Source organism: Drosophila mojavensis, unplaced genomic scaffold, assembly GCF_018153725.1.
Source record: "Drosophila mojavensis isolate 15081-1352.22 unplaced genomic scaffold, ASM1815372v1 contig_108, whole genome shotgun sequence".
In the NCBI taxonomy this organism is placed as follows: Eukaryota; Metazoa; Arthropoda; class Insecta; order Diptera; family Drosophilidae; genus Drosophila; species Drosophila mojavensis.
In genome coordinates this window covers 2,123,902-2,140,107 of record NW_025318636.1, presented here as the reverse complement: position 1 = coordinate 2,140,107, position 16,206 = coordinate 2,123,902, and the positions used below count along the sequence as shown (strand labels likewise).

Below are 16,206 nucleotides of genomic sequence, written 5' to 3'. Positions count from 1 at the left end.
TATTAGCGATTATTAGAGTTTACAGAGTTTATGTGATAGACGCGAGCAAGCGACTAGTCTGTCGTGCTGTCCGCTACTATGTTTGTAATAGTCAATCTAACACTGCATCTGCTCTAAACAAGAGTTAATTGCATACTAATTACAATGTACGCGAGCCGGCGGATTAAGCTGAGCCGGTGCGTGGGTGAAAGAGACAACGCAAAAGGGAGAGCGTGATCTCCGTTACAAATTCTCTTACATGATAACATATTCTATGAACTGCCGCTCTTAATTACAATGAAGCGATGATTGCTGAGCCCAACACTCATCTCGCTCTGTTATCATCTGCTATGTTCTCATCTGGCTCTGTTCTCATCTTGCTATGATTTCATCTCGCTCTCTGTTTTCAGCTATCGCTTTCGCTATCTTTTTTCAGACCGCTACGGCAGAGCGTAGCGCATCATTTCGTTTTGTGCTATTGCTATCGCTACAGATTTTAAGACAACAAACTACGAGAGCAGAGCAGAGCAAAAACTTTTTTTGTTAGGCTACGGCTCTGCTACGACTCTCGTCAAAAACAAGAGCGGTAGCGAGAGAAAAACGAAAAACTACGGAGTAGCGTAGCATTTTCAAACGCTGATTAGAAGTTCTGCTCGCTTAACCGTAATGCAGGGTTATTCTTCCAATGAGCAAGTTTACTTAACCATCTCACTAACTCATTCATTCACACACGCGGTATTCAGTGCGCTCATTCTTATGCTCTCACACTTTTCGCAAGCACATTCATAACGGCGACAGAGATGCTGTTCAGGCATGAACATATGAATATACGAAGATCGTATACATGCCTCCGACGCACTCAACGACTAGCAGGTAATACGCTGGGAGAAGATAAGTCTAACAAGACGCCTTTCCAAAAGATCGAAGAAAAACACGATCAGGAAAGTCTGCGACCGAAAAAGCGACGTTTTTAAGTTTGCTAATGATGTTGCAAGTAACAAGTACTACAATTATGTCTGCTATAAACGCAACCACCAACCTCAAAATTCAGGATATGGATCCACAAACGGCAATGCTAATGGACAACCTTGGAAAAGTGGAAGTCGTTTCATCAAGCTGGCAGATGCTGTTTTACTACGACATGCAAGCCTATTTCGAAGTACTGAAACAAGCAGAAGAGTTCATGAGTAAAACAGACATCATTTGCGAAAAATTGTATGATTTCAACGAATACTGCACAACAGTGAGCAACACAATAATGTTAAAAACAAGTAAGAAAGCTCTAGTCGAGACTGCTCGACTACGAGATCCCCTGAACCCTTGGAGCAATAGATATTTCAATAATTTTTCGCGTCTTTCAGCTTACACAAGAAACACGTATACACACACGCATACACACACACATACACACACACACACACGCATACACACACAAACGCATACACACACACAAGCACCCACGCATAAACACGCATGGGCTGCAGTGTGCGCTTACTATGAGAACTTAATTGTTTAATAACTTTTTTTATGGACGTACGATCTTCATGATACTTTCAGATTATGAATATGCATGTAATTGCCAAAGCACAAGTCTCTAGTATTTGAAATACGCTTTTTACAAAAGTGAGGGTGAGGGGGTGAATTTAAGGGTGGGGGGTAAATTTTAACAAAAATCGAAATTGTATAAATTGCATATAAGCATACATTAAAAATTTGGAGACTCTAGCAATAAAGGTGTAGAAGATATAATTTTATAACTGGTTTTCGATAAGGTTTTTTATCGATAAAAAAAGATCGGGATGAGTTATCGATTTTTAATGATAAACTTGATATGCGCGCTGTAATTACGGACATTTAAAAACAAAATTTGAAGTCTCTAGCTCTTATATCTTCGGAAATCGACGCGCTCAAACATACGGACAGACTGACAGACGGACAGACAGACAGACAGACAGACGGACAGGGCCAAATCGACTCAGCTCGTCACCCTGATCAAGAATATATATACTTTGTGGGGTCTGCCACACCTCCTTCTGCCTGTTACATACATTTCAACAAAACCATTATACCCTGATTTCCCATTTTCAATGGGTTCAGGGTATAATAAAAAACATTAGAGAGAAAAATAAAATTATCACCCAAACGGCCAACAGATCAAAACGGTTCATAATGTTTTTCGATATTGGCACTGCAAACAGACTGGAAGAAAACATGCAGACAATAATCAAAAACGAAAAGCGGCAAAATGATTATGTCAGCAACCAAAAATCCATAATCAATGCAACATCAAACCTTGTACAAACCACCATAGAGGAAGTTAATAAAAACTTTGAAAAGGTTACAAAGGAAATAAACAAAAGATCTCCAGTCAGCAGTAATTGCCCCGGTGACGGATATTAACCAAGGAAAAGTGCACCCATCGCTAATCGAACCAAATAAGATGTTAGCCGAACTCAACAAGATCCAACAGAAACTGCACAGGACAACTTCTTCCTGCCGAAAACTCTCCGAAAAGGCTGCAGTTAGTGTACAAACTAATGAAAGCGCAAGCTATATTTAAAGACAACATGCAAGGTTACCAATGTACATAAATCAGCATGCCACTCTATTTGAAGCGGTACCCATACCACTTGTAATTAAAGGAAGAAAGGTTATTCCGAGGACTAAAACGAAATTCCTTATCTTCAACACTGAGATGAACGCCTATCACTCAATGACTGAAATGGAAGTCGGTCATTGCCGGCATGAAGACGAAACCACATATCTGTGCGAAGGAAGTTGGGCGTGGGAAAATGCAGATGACGAAAGTTGTGAAATATCTCCCTTAAAACCGAACAACAAGCAGCCGTGCAAAATGATGGAATACGAGGAGGACACGTTCGTCAAAAAACTCAATGGGAAAAACCGGTGGCTCTTCAAGATATTTGAGAAAAAGTCAGTCCACATTACACATGGTCCTTTTACCAAGCCAAGGCATAAGCGAGCTATACGCTTGATGCTCAGCCAAGATAGGTAAAATTAGCATTATAACTCCGCAGGACTTAGTATCTACAAATACTGCGAGATACTCTCCACTTTTCCTTAAAATAATCGACCACAACACCACATGGGATCCAACACCACTTCAACACATTGTCTTAATTAACTCAGTGGAGCTACAACGGGTACAACAGAGTATAAAGGATTTGCAGCGTCAAAAAGTACTTATTGAGGATCTTATCTTCCACACAATGAATGGACATATTTCTTTGGGACTAGTAATAATTATAATATCTCTAATTGCCTTGTACCTAATTAAGAAAAGAAACCAGAGACAGCAATTGTTAGCTATCACCTTCTCTGGCCCCCCGCAGAATGTTCATGCACGTGCATGAACATAGAAATATGATAAGTATGGGAACATACACTCTAAGTACTCAACAGTTAGCATACAAATAATAGATAACACATGTGAAAGTGGGAACTGTCAAACTAGAAGTAAAATATGACTCTGACTCTTAGTGACAAGATTATGTAAGAGACGAACGCTGAGCCTTACAACCTCAGCGATAGGATAAGAATAGCTAATAGACCCACGCGGAGCCTTACAAACTCAGCGATAAGATAAGAACATGTAATAGACCAATGCTGAGCCTTACACACTCAGCAATAGACGCACTAGATTTAAGGGTTGAAATTATGCATGAGTCTGGGTATATAAACCCAGGCTCAGAAGAATAAAGATTAATACAAAACTAAACACCATCAAAGTCAAGTGTATTCGTTCAGTGGTAAAGGACACAAACTTTTAATTATCTTAACAAAACTCCTAATTCAAAAAATATTTAATTTTAATATGCTAGTAAAAGAGTAAATAAGTAATAAATAAAAACATAATATTCGATTTATCAAGTTTTTTATTAATAAGATTTACGTTAACTGTTTGGTATAACCCCAAATTAGAAATATTAATATATGACCACAACTTATTATAGAAATTATTAATGGCCAAGTGTCCGGAAACCTAGACGGTGGTTCTATTAATAAAAACGCTAACAAAGTGGCAATCATTAAAATTTCTGAGACTTGTTCAATTGACATTTTAAAATACCTTTTAGATATAGTAATGTCATCCGTTTTGAACACCCAATTTTTAAAAGTGAAACGAAAAATAATCATAAGAGCCACTGTTGGAACTAACAAATTATCTTTTTTTAGGAGTGGAATCATACTGAAAACGGAAACTTTAAGAAACCATAGCATTTCCGTTGGCCACCAGTAAATTAAGCAAAAGGACGGCAGTGCTACAAGCAAAATTGACTTTTCATGAACCTATAAAAAAATGTTTTGAATTAACTTGGTATATATAATATATTGTTTATACATACTTGAAATGAAAACAAGAAAAATGCAGCAGCTGTATTAAATAAAGTTAAAATGAATGTGTATTTACTTCGCCGGAAAAAGAGATGCACATTAATAGGTAGAGCTGCTAATAATGTAGTTCCAAAACAAATTAATGCCATTTTGTGATTACTTATGTATTTTCTAAAAAATCAAAAATATGTAAAATTACATATCAACAATTAACAAACAAAGAAAGGTATTATTTACCTTAATTTATAAACGATATTAATGCTGCACCAAACATTGGCGACTTTGTCTTCAAATACCCCACGTCCAAGAGGGAAGAGGCGGTGGAATACTTCTGCAGTTGAATGAGTTGAATTTAACCAGGGATACCATAAAATCACAAAAGTGAATAGCACAATGGTAGCTACTTTAGTAAGCTCTTTAACGGCCGAGTTTACACTAAAAATAAATAAATATTATATATATATATATAATAATATATCTCAATAGCTACAGACTGAAGAAAAAGCACTAACAAACACATTCAAAACTTTACCACTTTTCAATTTGCGCCTTCAATAAAGTACATTTTTAAGTATCCTGCAAACTATATTTGTTCTATTTGCTTGAATAGGCGAATATATTGTATTAGTCTTATCTTTTCGACCCAAGTTTATAATCAAAACAAGTAAGAAGGCTCTAGTCGAGACTGCTCGACTAGGACCCTGAACCCTCCAAGCTGATATTCTACTCATTCTGCACTTCTTTATGCACACATGCATACATACGCATCCACACGAACGTGCAATCACGCGCTCTGCTGACTGCGTAGTTAGCAGCGACTGCGCTTGGCTACGCTGCAGTGTGGGCAATATTATAAGAATTTAATTGTTGAATAGTTTCCTTTGTAGATGGACTATCTTTTTGAAACTTTAAGATCGATTTCATATAAAAATGTGAAAATGTGTGTACATACAAGTCTCTAGTACTTGAAATGCGTTTTTTACAAATCTGTAAATAACAAAATCTTCATATCGATCAACTGTATATACGCAGTAAATCTGAAGTGTCTAGGTCTTAAAGTGTTCAAATTAGGCTGAAAAAATTTCGATTTTTCGATTATTTTCGATAAAAAAGTTTTCGATAAAAAGTTATAGAATATCGAAAAAATATGATAAACTTGTACTGCGTATGGTACGCACGAAAATGCATGCCAAATTTCAGCTCTCTAGCTCTTATAACTTCTGAGATCGACGCACTCATACGGACGGACGGACGGACAGGGCTATATCAGCTCGTCGTGCTGATCAAGAATTTATATACTTTATGGGGTCTGCGATGATTCCTTCTGCCCGTTACATACTTTTTCACAAAATTATACCATTATACCCTTTCCCATTTTCAATGGGTTCAGGGTATAACAAATCTCTAGAAAAATGATACATTTAAAGCCAACTTGATACAAAATTGGTTAATCTGGCAATCCTGATATTAGTGGCAACGCTATCATATTATACTCCATACCCCGACTTTGCGTCGAAAAAATACAAAACAATTGGGAGTCCATATTCATTGATTTACTTGCGAAATTTCAATAAACTCCCCTAAAGGCATGAGCAGGGAAGTCAGCCGCATGTAAATATGTCTTTAACAAATACAAGTTTCATACAAGTAAGAAAGCTCTAGTCGAGACTGCTCGACTACGAGATCCCCTGAACCCTTCGAGTAACTGATATTTCAATACACAGGCATATGTACTCACGCATAAACATGATTATAACTTGGATATGAATGCATTTGCCAAAGCAAATGTCTTTTTGTACTCATTCACGAAAGTGAATCAGTATATTGGTTTTGTGCAATGTCCGTCTTGCTGTCCGTCCGTCCGTCTGTCCGTATGAACGCAATCTATTTCGGCGCTATTGAAGCTAGAGACTTGAAATTTGGAACACATTCTCGTGTATATCTCCGATTTATAAAGTGTTAAAATTTTCCCGATCCGCCCACTAGGGGCGTGGCAAATCGGAAAATTCATTTTCCGATATACCAGAAATCATGTTAGTTGAAGAGCTAGAAAGATGAAATTTGGTATGTAGGTCCGCGTTGACCAGCCAAGATAATGAGCTATGGCGGATATATTTCCGCCCATTGGAGGCGTGGCAAATCGGCTAAAACTGTATCTCCTAAAGTTGTAAACCTAGAATGCTGAAATTTTGCACGTCAGCTAATGTTATGATTCTATAAAGTCTAAAGATAAAATTATAAGTCGACGCCCATTAGGGGCGTGGCAAATCGGACCTGAAGATCTAGTGATTTTTCGAATTCTGCTATATTTTGGACACTATTGATGCCAGAGACTTCAAATTATGTATATATACTCGGGCTGATCACCCAAGACCAAAAAGTTTTGTCGGATATATGTCCGCCCACAGGGGGCGTGGCAAACCGCAAAAGTTGATATCTCCTAAAGTATAATAGCTAGAAGCTTCAAATTTAGAGAGTTAAGTTACCAGTAACCTTCTCTATCGATGACTCAAAAATAATTTTTACGCCTCATTGGAAGAAGAACTGACCAAAAATGAGGTGTCTACGCCCTGTAGGGGCTGTATTTTCTACAGTATTAGAGCGAAACATAACTACTAAATTGTTGATGGGATGTGAATGAGTATTCCGCAGTCGGTAACGCCCGACTGCAACGGTATTACTTGTTTTCAAATAGTGCTATGCTCACAGACAGAAAAGTTCTGTACGCAAATGCTTTTACAATAAGGAAGCAACGAACGAAAGAAACGATAAAGCATCATTCGAATTTTGTTTTCGTTTTAGCTATCAGCTAGTGTTGCCAGCTTAGGCTATCTCAAGGTAGATTTAGCACAAACACATGTTTATTTAGAAATACAAATTATAAGATTTTATTCAAAGGATTTTAATATATATTTAGATTTAAATTAATATTTAATATTTATTTAAATTTCAGTTTCAAAAAAATATATATACATATATGTATATATATCATTAATCATGGCCAATTAGCCAATTCTAGCCTGATGTTTTCTCAACAACAGCGCTCAACGCACGATAAAAGTACCGTAACATTTTTGACGCTACTCCCTTTTCGTTTCATTTCGTTTGTCTGGGTTTTTGTTTTCCTCTGCTCAAAGCGTATGAAGTAAACAGAATACTTGGCGACCATTCGTTTCGTTTTGCAGCAATGCTTGCGATGCTCAAACACTTGCAAATATCAGTATATTTGGAAGACGGCCGCAAGCGAGTATACCCATGCAGGCCTCTAACGAGCATGCACACACACATTTACAACATGGGCTTTAGTGTGCGTGTGTCGCGAAACTCTATTCTTTCCCAATATGTTCGTCAATCGTCCGTAGCAGTCCCGTTTTACATGTAGTTGCCATTATGTGTCAGGATGTGAAACTATTCTTGCTGCCTGTGGTATGTTGTAAGTGTGTGTATGTTCATAGTACATGAGCATTGGCGGTGCCTGCCAAGGGCAGACGAAATCGAGCTATTTCGAATCTGCAAAGGGGTGTGTGCCAAACGACCTTTTATTATCAATTCAGTGTTTTCTACTGTAAATCGTGCCAAAATTTATATAAGTGGCTTGTGCATGCAAACATACATATAAATATACATATGAATTGTTATTATTATAACAACCTTTGTTTTAATACCCTGACTTTTTTGCATCCGGCCCGATCCGCCCACGGTCAAAAGTTCAAAATTTTATCCGTACCCTAAAGCAAAAAAAAATTTCATACCCGCATCCAACCCGCCCGCCCGAATCACTTCCAAAAAATTTAATTCTCAAAAATTACAACAAATTTTTTTTTTCTCAAAAATAACAATTTAATACTCAAAAATTACAATATTATTTACAGAAATATTACATGTTTTTATATAAAAAACAAGTAAGAACGTTGCAGTCGGGCGTTACCGACTGCGGAATACTCATTCACATCCCATCAACAATTTAGTAGCTAAGTTTCGCTCTAATACTGTAGAATATACAGGTTTTTCCGATTTGCCACGCCCCAACTGGGCGTAGACACCTCATTTTTGGTCAGTTTTTAGAAAGAGATAACGGTACCCTAACTGCAAAGTTTGAATGCTTAACCTCAAAAAATGTGAAAATTACAGGGTATTTTTCGATATGCCACGCCCCTAAAGAGGCGTAAAAATTATTTTTGGGGAATCGATAGAGGAGGCTACCAGTAACTCAACTATCCAAATTTAAAGCTTCTAGCTATTATACTTTAGGAGATATAAACTTTTGTGGTTTGCCACGCCCCCTGTGGGCGGACATATATCCGACAAAACTTTTTGGTCTTGGGTAATCAGTCCGAGTATATATACAAAATTTGAAGTCTCTGCCATCAATAGTGTCCAAAATATAGGAGAATTTAAAAAATCACTATATCTTCAGGTCCGATTTGCCACGCCCCCAATGGGCATAGACTTATAATTTTATCTTTACATTATCTTTACATACCAAATTTCAGCTTTCTAGCTCTTTAACTAACATGATTTCTGGTATATCGGAAAATGCATTTTCCGATTTGCCACGCCCCTAGTGGGCGGATCGGGAAAATTTTAACACTTTATAAATCGGATATATACAAGAGTATGTGTTCCAAATTTCAAGTCTCTAGCTTCAATAGCGCCGAAATAGATTGCGTTCATACGGACAGACGGACAGACGGACGGACGGACAGACGGACAGACGGACGGACAGCAAGACGGACATTGCACAAAACCAATATACTGATTCACTTTCGTGAATGAGTATAACAAGTAAGACTCTAGTGGAGACTGCTCGACTAGGAGATACCCTGAACCCCCCAATCTGATATTCTAATCGGCAAACATATACACGCACGTATTAGAACGCGCTCTGCTAACTGTGCAGTAAGCAGCGACTGCGCTTGGGCTGTGCTGCAGTGTAGGCAACATTATAAGAATTTATTTCTTGAATAATTTAATTTCTAGACGTACAATCTTTCAGAGCGTAATCATATGATGAAAATATATGTACATTCTAAAGCACAAGTCTTCAGTACTTGAAATACGCCTTTTACAAAGGTGAGGGTGAGGGGGTGGATAAATGGGTGGGGGGTAAATTACAACAAAAATCTAAATTATATAAAGTACATAAAAGTCTACATTTAAAATTTTTAAGCTCTAGCTGTAAAGGTGTAGGAGATATAATTAAATAACTAGCGTTCGATAAGGTTTTTGATCGATAATAAAATATCGGGAGTAGTTATCGATATATAGAGAAAAGCTCGATAGGCGTGCGATATACACGGACCTAGGAAAAAAAATTTCAAGTCTCTACCTCTATCTCCTGAGATCGACGCGTTTATACATACGGACGGACGGACGGACGGACGGACGGACGGACAGACAGACGGACAAGGCCAAATCGACTTATCTCGTAACCCTGATCAAGAATATCTATACTTTGTGGGCTCTGCCACGCCTCCTTCTGACTGTTACATACTTTTAACAAAACCATTATACCCTGATTTCCCATTTTCAATGGGTTCAGGGTATAAAAAAGAACATATCAAGATTTGCGCCTAATAGCCTTGCCAAAAATCTAAGATGACAAGTTTGAATTATACCGTGTGGCATAATATTTATCAATTTCTAAGTCAAACAAGTAAGAAGGCTCCAGTCGAGACTGCTCGACTAGGAGATACCCTGAACCCTCTAATCTGATATTCTAATCAGTCTGCACTTCTTTTCGACACACATACATACACACACACGTATTAGAACGCGCTGTGCTGACTGCGCAGTAAGCAGCGGCTGCGCTTGGGCTGCGCTGCAATGTGGGCAATATTATGAAAATTTATTTGTTGAATAATTTCTTTTGTAGGCATACGATCTTAATGAAACTTTCAGAGCGTAATCATATGTTTAAAATGTGTGTACATTCCAAAGCACAAGTCTCTAGTACTTGAATTTACAAATTGGGGGCGAAGAGGGCGTGGTATCCAAAATCTGTAAATTACAAAATCTTTGTATCCATTAACTTTATATACAACGCAAATTAGACTCCTGGTCTAAAAGTGTTCAAATTAGGCTGAAAAGACAAAACCAATTTTTCGATTATTTTCGATAAAAAAGTTATCGGATGAGTTATCGAAAAAATAAAGTAAACTCGTACTGCATATGGTATACACGAGTATGCATGGCAAATTTCAGCTCTCTAGCTGTTATAAGTTCTGAGATAGACGCACTCATACGGACGGACGGACGGACAGACGGACAGGGCTATATCGACTCAGCTCGTCGTGCTGATCAAGAATATATATACTTTATGGGGTCTGTGATGACTCCTTCTGCCCGTTACATACTTTTTCACAAAACCATTATACCCTGATTTCCCATTTTCAATGGGACCAATTTTCGGCTTTAATATCTGCCCAGGCAGCAAGAGTTACGCACACAGGCCACAAATGCTCACACATGTTTCCAGAGACTTCAAGTGTGTGTGTGCTTGCCTGTCGCGAATTCATATTCTTTATGCGTATCAACGCTTTCATACCCTTCCCACGAATATCCATCGAAACGCTACATTTTGTTTGCATGAGCCTGATAAACGCTTTTATGATTTAGGTATACCACTCACTCAATAGGAAAGAGCTGGGATCGTCATGAACAAATTTCAATTTTTGAGCGCTACTGAGTTCGGTGACTTGAGCGACCATAGAGATGGATAGAGAGAGAGAGTAGGACAAATAGCGCATAGCTATGGTTCATATAAGAATGGGACCATTTCGTTTGAGCGCTTGCAGCGCACTGACTTTGTCGTGCAATATTTTCACTGCTCGAACCTCCAGCGACCGAGCCGAGCAAATACGAAGTGTAGTGGTCGACCAACTTAACATTTTCTGCTGTATAAAAATTTTTTCTACATGTCTAGTCTATGTGTTCTCTGGTCAGTGCTATTAGGAACTGCTGGCGGGTTCATAAAAGTCGGCTGGCGAAGCAAAAATTTTGACCACAAAAAAGAAAACAATAAATTAATGTGTAGTTCTGTAAATATAGACTGAGTGAATTTAGATTTTAAGAATGTAAATAATATTTAGCTAATGGGGCAAAATAAATTTTAATTATTATAAATTTAAATGATAACAAGTAAGAAAACTCTAGTCGAGAGTGCACGACTAGATACTACCCTGAACCCAACTAATAACAAGTAAGAAAGCTATAGTCGAGACTGCTCGACTACGAGATCCCCTGAACCCTTGGAGTAATAGCTATTTCAATAATTTTTCGCGTCTTTCAGCTTACACAAGAAACACACACACACACACACGCACACACAGGCATACATACACACACACGCATACACACACACATACACACACATACACATACACCAACACATAAACACACACATACACACACAAGCACCCACGCATAAAACGCATGGGCGGCAGTGAGCGCTTACTATGAGAACTTAATTGCTTAATAACTTTTTTTGTGGACATACGATCTTCATGAAACTTTTAGATTATGATTATGCATGTATTTGCCACAGCACAAGTCTCTAGTATTTGAAATACCCTTTTTACAAACATGTTGGTGAGGGGGTGGATATAGGGGTGGGGGGAAAATTTTAACAAAAACCGAAATTGCATAAATTGCATATAAGCATACATAACAAATTTGGAGACTCTAGCAATAAAGGTGTAGGAGATATAATTTTATAACTGGTTTTCGATAAGGTTTTTTATCGATAAAAAAAGATCGGGATGAGTAATCGATTTTTAATGATAAACTTGATATTGACAGACGGACGGAGAGACAGACGGACAGGGCCAAATCAACTCAGCTCGTCGCCCTGATCAAGAATATATATACTTTGTGGGGTCTGCCACGCCTCCTTCTGCCTGTTACATACATTTAAACAAAACCATTATACCCTGATTTCCCATTGAAAATGGGTTCAGGGTATAAAAATGCCCATTTAGTATGGCTAAAATTTCAATTTCGATGTATTTAAAAATATAAATTAAATACAAAACTCACTTAATAAAATATATAAATATGTTCAAACAACTAAAAAAAAAACTTAAGTTGCACCGCTCGGGATTCGAATTTCGAACCCGCGACTTCTCGATCGAGCGCCACACACCTACTCACTACACCACCTCACTTTCGAAAGCTGCGCTGGCAAAACTGAAATAGATTCACTGCTGCAGCGCCATCTAGCAAAACTAACCCAAACTAACTGCTGATGTGAATCTAAGAATCTGCTAGAAAAACCAAACTATTAAAAACGCACATTTAGTATGGTTAAAATTTCAATTTCGGTGTATTTAAAAATATAAATTAAATAGAAAACTCATTTATCAAAATATAAAAATATTTTGAAACAATTAAAAAAATTAACATCAGTTGCACCGATCAGGACTCGAACCGGGAGTTCTCGATCGAGCGTCATGCCGCTACTCACTACGCCACCTCACTTTTGGAAGCTGAGCTCTCAAAACTCAAATAGATTCACTGCTGCAGCGCCATCTACCAAAACTAAACCAAACTAACAGCTGATGTGATACAAAGAATGTTCTAGAAGTTTGAATGTATGTATGTACTAAACCAAACTAACAGCTGTTGAAACTTTCAGCATATGATCTACATATTATATTGAATATTTGAGAAATTTAAAAAAATGAAAAATCAATCACAATTAGCTATAGTGGCCGCTGACTTGAACTTGAATGTTTTTATTCGATAAAAACATAACGGGATGATTTATCGAATTTTAAAAGCAAACTCGACGTCCGCGCTGTATATACGGTCATTTAAAAAAAAATTTGAAGTCTCTAGCTCTCATATCTTCGGAAATCGACGCATTCAAACATACGGACAGACAGACAGGGCCAAATCAACTCAGCTCGTCGCCCTGATCAAGAATATATATACTTTCAATGGATTCAGGGTATAAAAAGTATACACTTGGGTAATGGAGAACCGAATGAGACTTTGTCACTTCATTACTTTCTGCATTACAAAATTTAATTATTTCATGTACCCGGTAGAAAACGCGACCATTTGTTAAGAAAGTAATGGAGTTTGTATTCGATCTTTTCATGCATATAGGCGACAAGTAATCCATGAGTAATGGACAAAATAATGGGCATTTCCACCACTGGGGCTCGTCGCCACTGGGTATTTGAGAGAGCAGAGAGTGAGAGCAAGAAAAATATTGAGCATGGAGGCATCTTTTATTCAACATTTGACCATCTCGGTCGAGCGCATGAAGCGAAATGATTGTGGTTTCGTATATTTTCGTAGCCCGAAAAAAAAAGTGAAAAGCCGAGCAAATACGAAGTTGTTTGGGCCTACTAGACAGATTTTTCGGTGTTGAAAAAGTTTGTTTTACATGTTTAGTCTATGTGTCGTCTGGTTTGTGGTATAATACTGCATTATATTTGAGCTCTCTATATTTTTCTATATTCTTTATAAAATTACTATCTTCACCAAAGTTTTAAAATATTTCCATGATGTGGTTATTTTACTCTATCTCCTTCTTTGGGGCGACATATAATTTTGAAAATAATTGTTATAAGTTTTTCAATTAGTAATGAAAACCCGGGTATGGTTATAGACTTTTGGCAACAGACTAGATCTCCCATAAAAATAGATTGACTGTCATAAATCAGACAGATGAACGGGCTAAATCGACTCAGCTCCTGATCAAAAATATATGTACATATGTACTTTTGCTATCTGACACGCATACTTACACTTAACACACCAATAATACCCTAATTCCACATTTTCAATGGCTGCAGGGTATAAAAAGGAGTGATTGATCAAACACTAAAATTATTTACTTAATTCTAATAAAATACCTTTTTTCAGAAAGAGATTTGCTCAGGAGGTAAGCAAAGAACGGCAAGGCATGGTATAGCTCCATTTGTTTATAATTCAAAGCCAACGTAAAGGTAAAAGCTGCAAAGTAATTTTGATCACACAGCAAAGCAGCGACAGCTACAGATGCGAGTCCAAGGGATATGTTATTGTACTGAAAGTGTCCATTGTCGATTAATATTTGGCCTGGATATATTGCGAAGAGTAGTTGCATTTGTTGCCTCAAGTTTTTTTTAAAAGTGCGATCCATAAAAATAGACAAAGCCAATATAGCAGGAATAAAAATGAAAGCGTCCGCTGCTAAAACTGTAAAGCGCATATAACTCTTGTGCTCCTTTGATTCAAGACCTCTACTCTTGTATAATTCAACAAAGCTTTTATTAAGTTTCTCTGCTACATGGCCAAGTAAATAACTGTGATATGCTGTAAGGGGTGGATAATCTAATCCCCAATACTGTAGGTCATTGCGCGTACTATTAGTATACCACAATTTTACTTCTAAATTAAATGTAACTTCCTGCCAGTGTCGCTGAGCTTCATAATCACCAAACATCGGCGGCTTATTAAATCCAGAGTAGGAGCTCATTGATATAATTGACCTTAATGATATTGCAACAAAAACTGTTGCTATTAGTTCCGAGGACATATTTTCCAAAGTAAATAAGCTATCCCGAACTATGATTATGTGTACTATAGTAGTGCTGGGCAGGGTGACCGTGCCGGACCAAACGAAAAATACCAATTTGGTCTCAAAAATATACTATAAAATACTATTTAATATTTTACAAAATACCACTATAAATACCATAACAAATAAATCGTCTGGAAATTCAAATTATAATAAAATAATAGCTGACTTATTATATATAGAAAAAATAAGGGTGGGCACAACCATTAACCAGAGAACACATAGACTAGACATGTAGAACAAACTTTTTCAACACCGAAAATGCGAAAATGCAAATTGTAAAGCCTCTTCTTCTTTATGGGTATCAACGCTTTCACACCCTTCCCACGAATAACCATCGAAACGCTTACATTTTGTTTGCATGAGCGTCACAAATGCTTTTATGATTTCGGTATACCCTTTACTTAAGAGGAAAGAGCTGGGATCGTCGCGAACAATATTCAATTTCTGTGCGCTGCTGCTATTTGACAGACCATAGAGCTAGAGAGACCATAGAGAGAGAGAGCATAAAGAGAGGGAGAGAGTGAGGAAGGAAAAATGAGCGCATAACCGTGATTCATTTGATAATGTGTACATTTTGTGGCAGCAGTCGCAGCGCACTGATTTTTTTCGGTGTTGAAAAAGTTTGTTCTACATGTCTAGTCTATGTGTTCTCTGGTTAGTGGCACAACGATCGATGTTACATCGATGTTTCAAATAAAACGATAAATATCGATATTTTTGTTCGATGTTTTCTAAAAATGTTACCTCCACTAAATTTACTGGTTCAATAGAGCCACTAACCAGTAGGGCTGCAAAACCAACGATAGATGCAGTGATGTCATTTTTTTCTGAGCAAAAACAGCTGGATCAAGGACAATAAAAAAAAAAACGGAAAAAAGCTGGATTCAAGGGAAAAAGATTGACAAAAAAGCTGATTTTAATTACATATGTATATGAATACCAAACTATAGGTATTTTTATTAAGCATAAATCATATCCTTGACAAATAGACAAAGCACTGCCTCCTGCTCAATTGTCTTTGTGGGCAATTGAACAAAAGATAATTTGTTTTTTTTGCACATAGCCCTCCATTGAGCCTGCGTGCTTTTTTTGTAGCCGCATGCGCTTGCAAGTCACTTAATTTGGCAGTTAATGTGCAATTGCAATAACTGCAATACGCCCGTGTTGCGTCTGTGGGGTCCTTCCTTAGCCAATCCTTGAATTCTGTGGCCCGTAACCACACATCTCGCACTTTTTGCTTTTAAACTTCCTTCGGCATGATTTACTACGCAAACGAATTTCACAATGTTAGAGAA

At 37.4% G+C, this 16,206-nt stretch overlaps 1 protein-coding gene across 1 annotated transcript; it reads right to left on the bottom strand.

Annotated features, from left to right (window-relative positions):
* Positions 1 to 3,857: 3,857 nt before the first annotated feature.
* LOC6578232 (probable dolichyl pyrophosphate Man9GlcNAc2 alpha-1,3-glucosyltransferase) lies at positions 3,858 to 14,951 on the bottom strand. The gene is made up of 4 exons (XM_002004111.4): positions 14,202 to 14,951; positions 4,573 to 4,770; positions 4,347 to 4,506; positions 3,858 to 4,290 (listed from the first exon to the last, which is right to left on the bottom strand). Exons 1-4 carry the CDS (start codon positions 14,864 to 14,866, stop codon positions 3,889 to 3,891), a joined length of 1,425 nt encoding a protein of 474 aa, XP_002004147.1. The 5' UTR covers positions 14,867 to 14,951; the 3' UTR covers positions 3,858 to 3,888.
* Between the last annotated feature and the right edge of the window lie 1,255 nt (positions 14,952 to 16,206).

What these genes read in the sequence shown, in the direction of transcription:
- LOC6578232 (XM_002004111.4), bottom strand. Translation starts at nt 14,866, where the DNA reads ATGTCCTCGGAACTAATAGCAACAGTTTTTGTTGCAATATCATTAAGG. An exon ending in AAATCTCTTTCTGAAAAAAG is followed by an intron (nt 4,771 to 14,201) that starts GTATTTTATTAG and finishes ATTTATTTTTAG; the next exon opens with TGTAAACTCGGCCGTTAAAG. An exon ending in TTTTCTTGTTTTCATTTCAA is followed by an intron (nt 4,291 to 4,346) that starts GTATGTATAAAC and finishes ATTTTTTTATAG; the next exon opens with GTTCATGAAAAGTCAATTTT.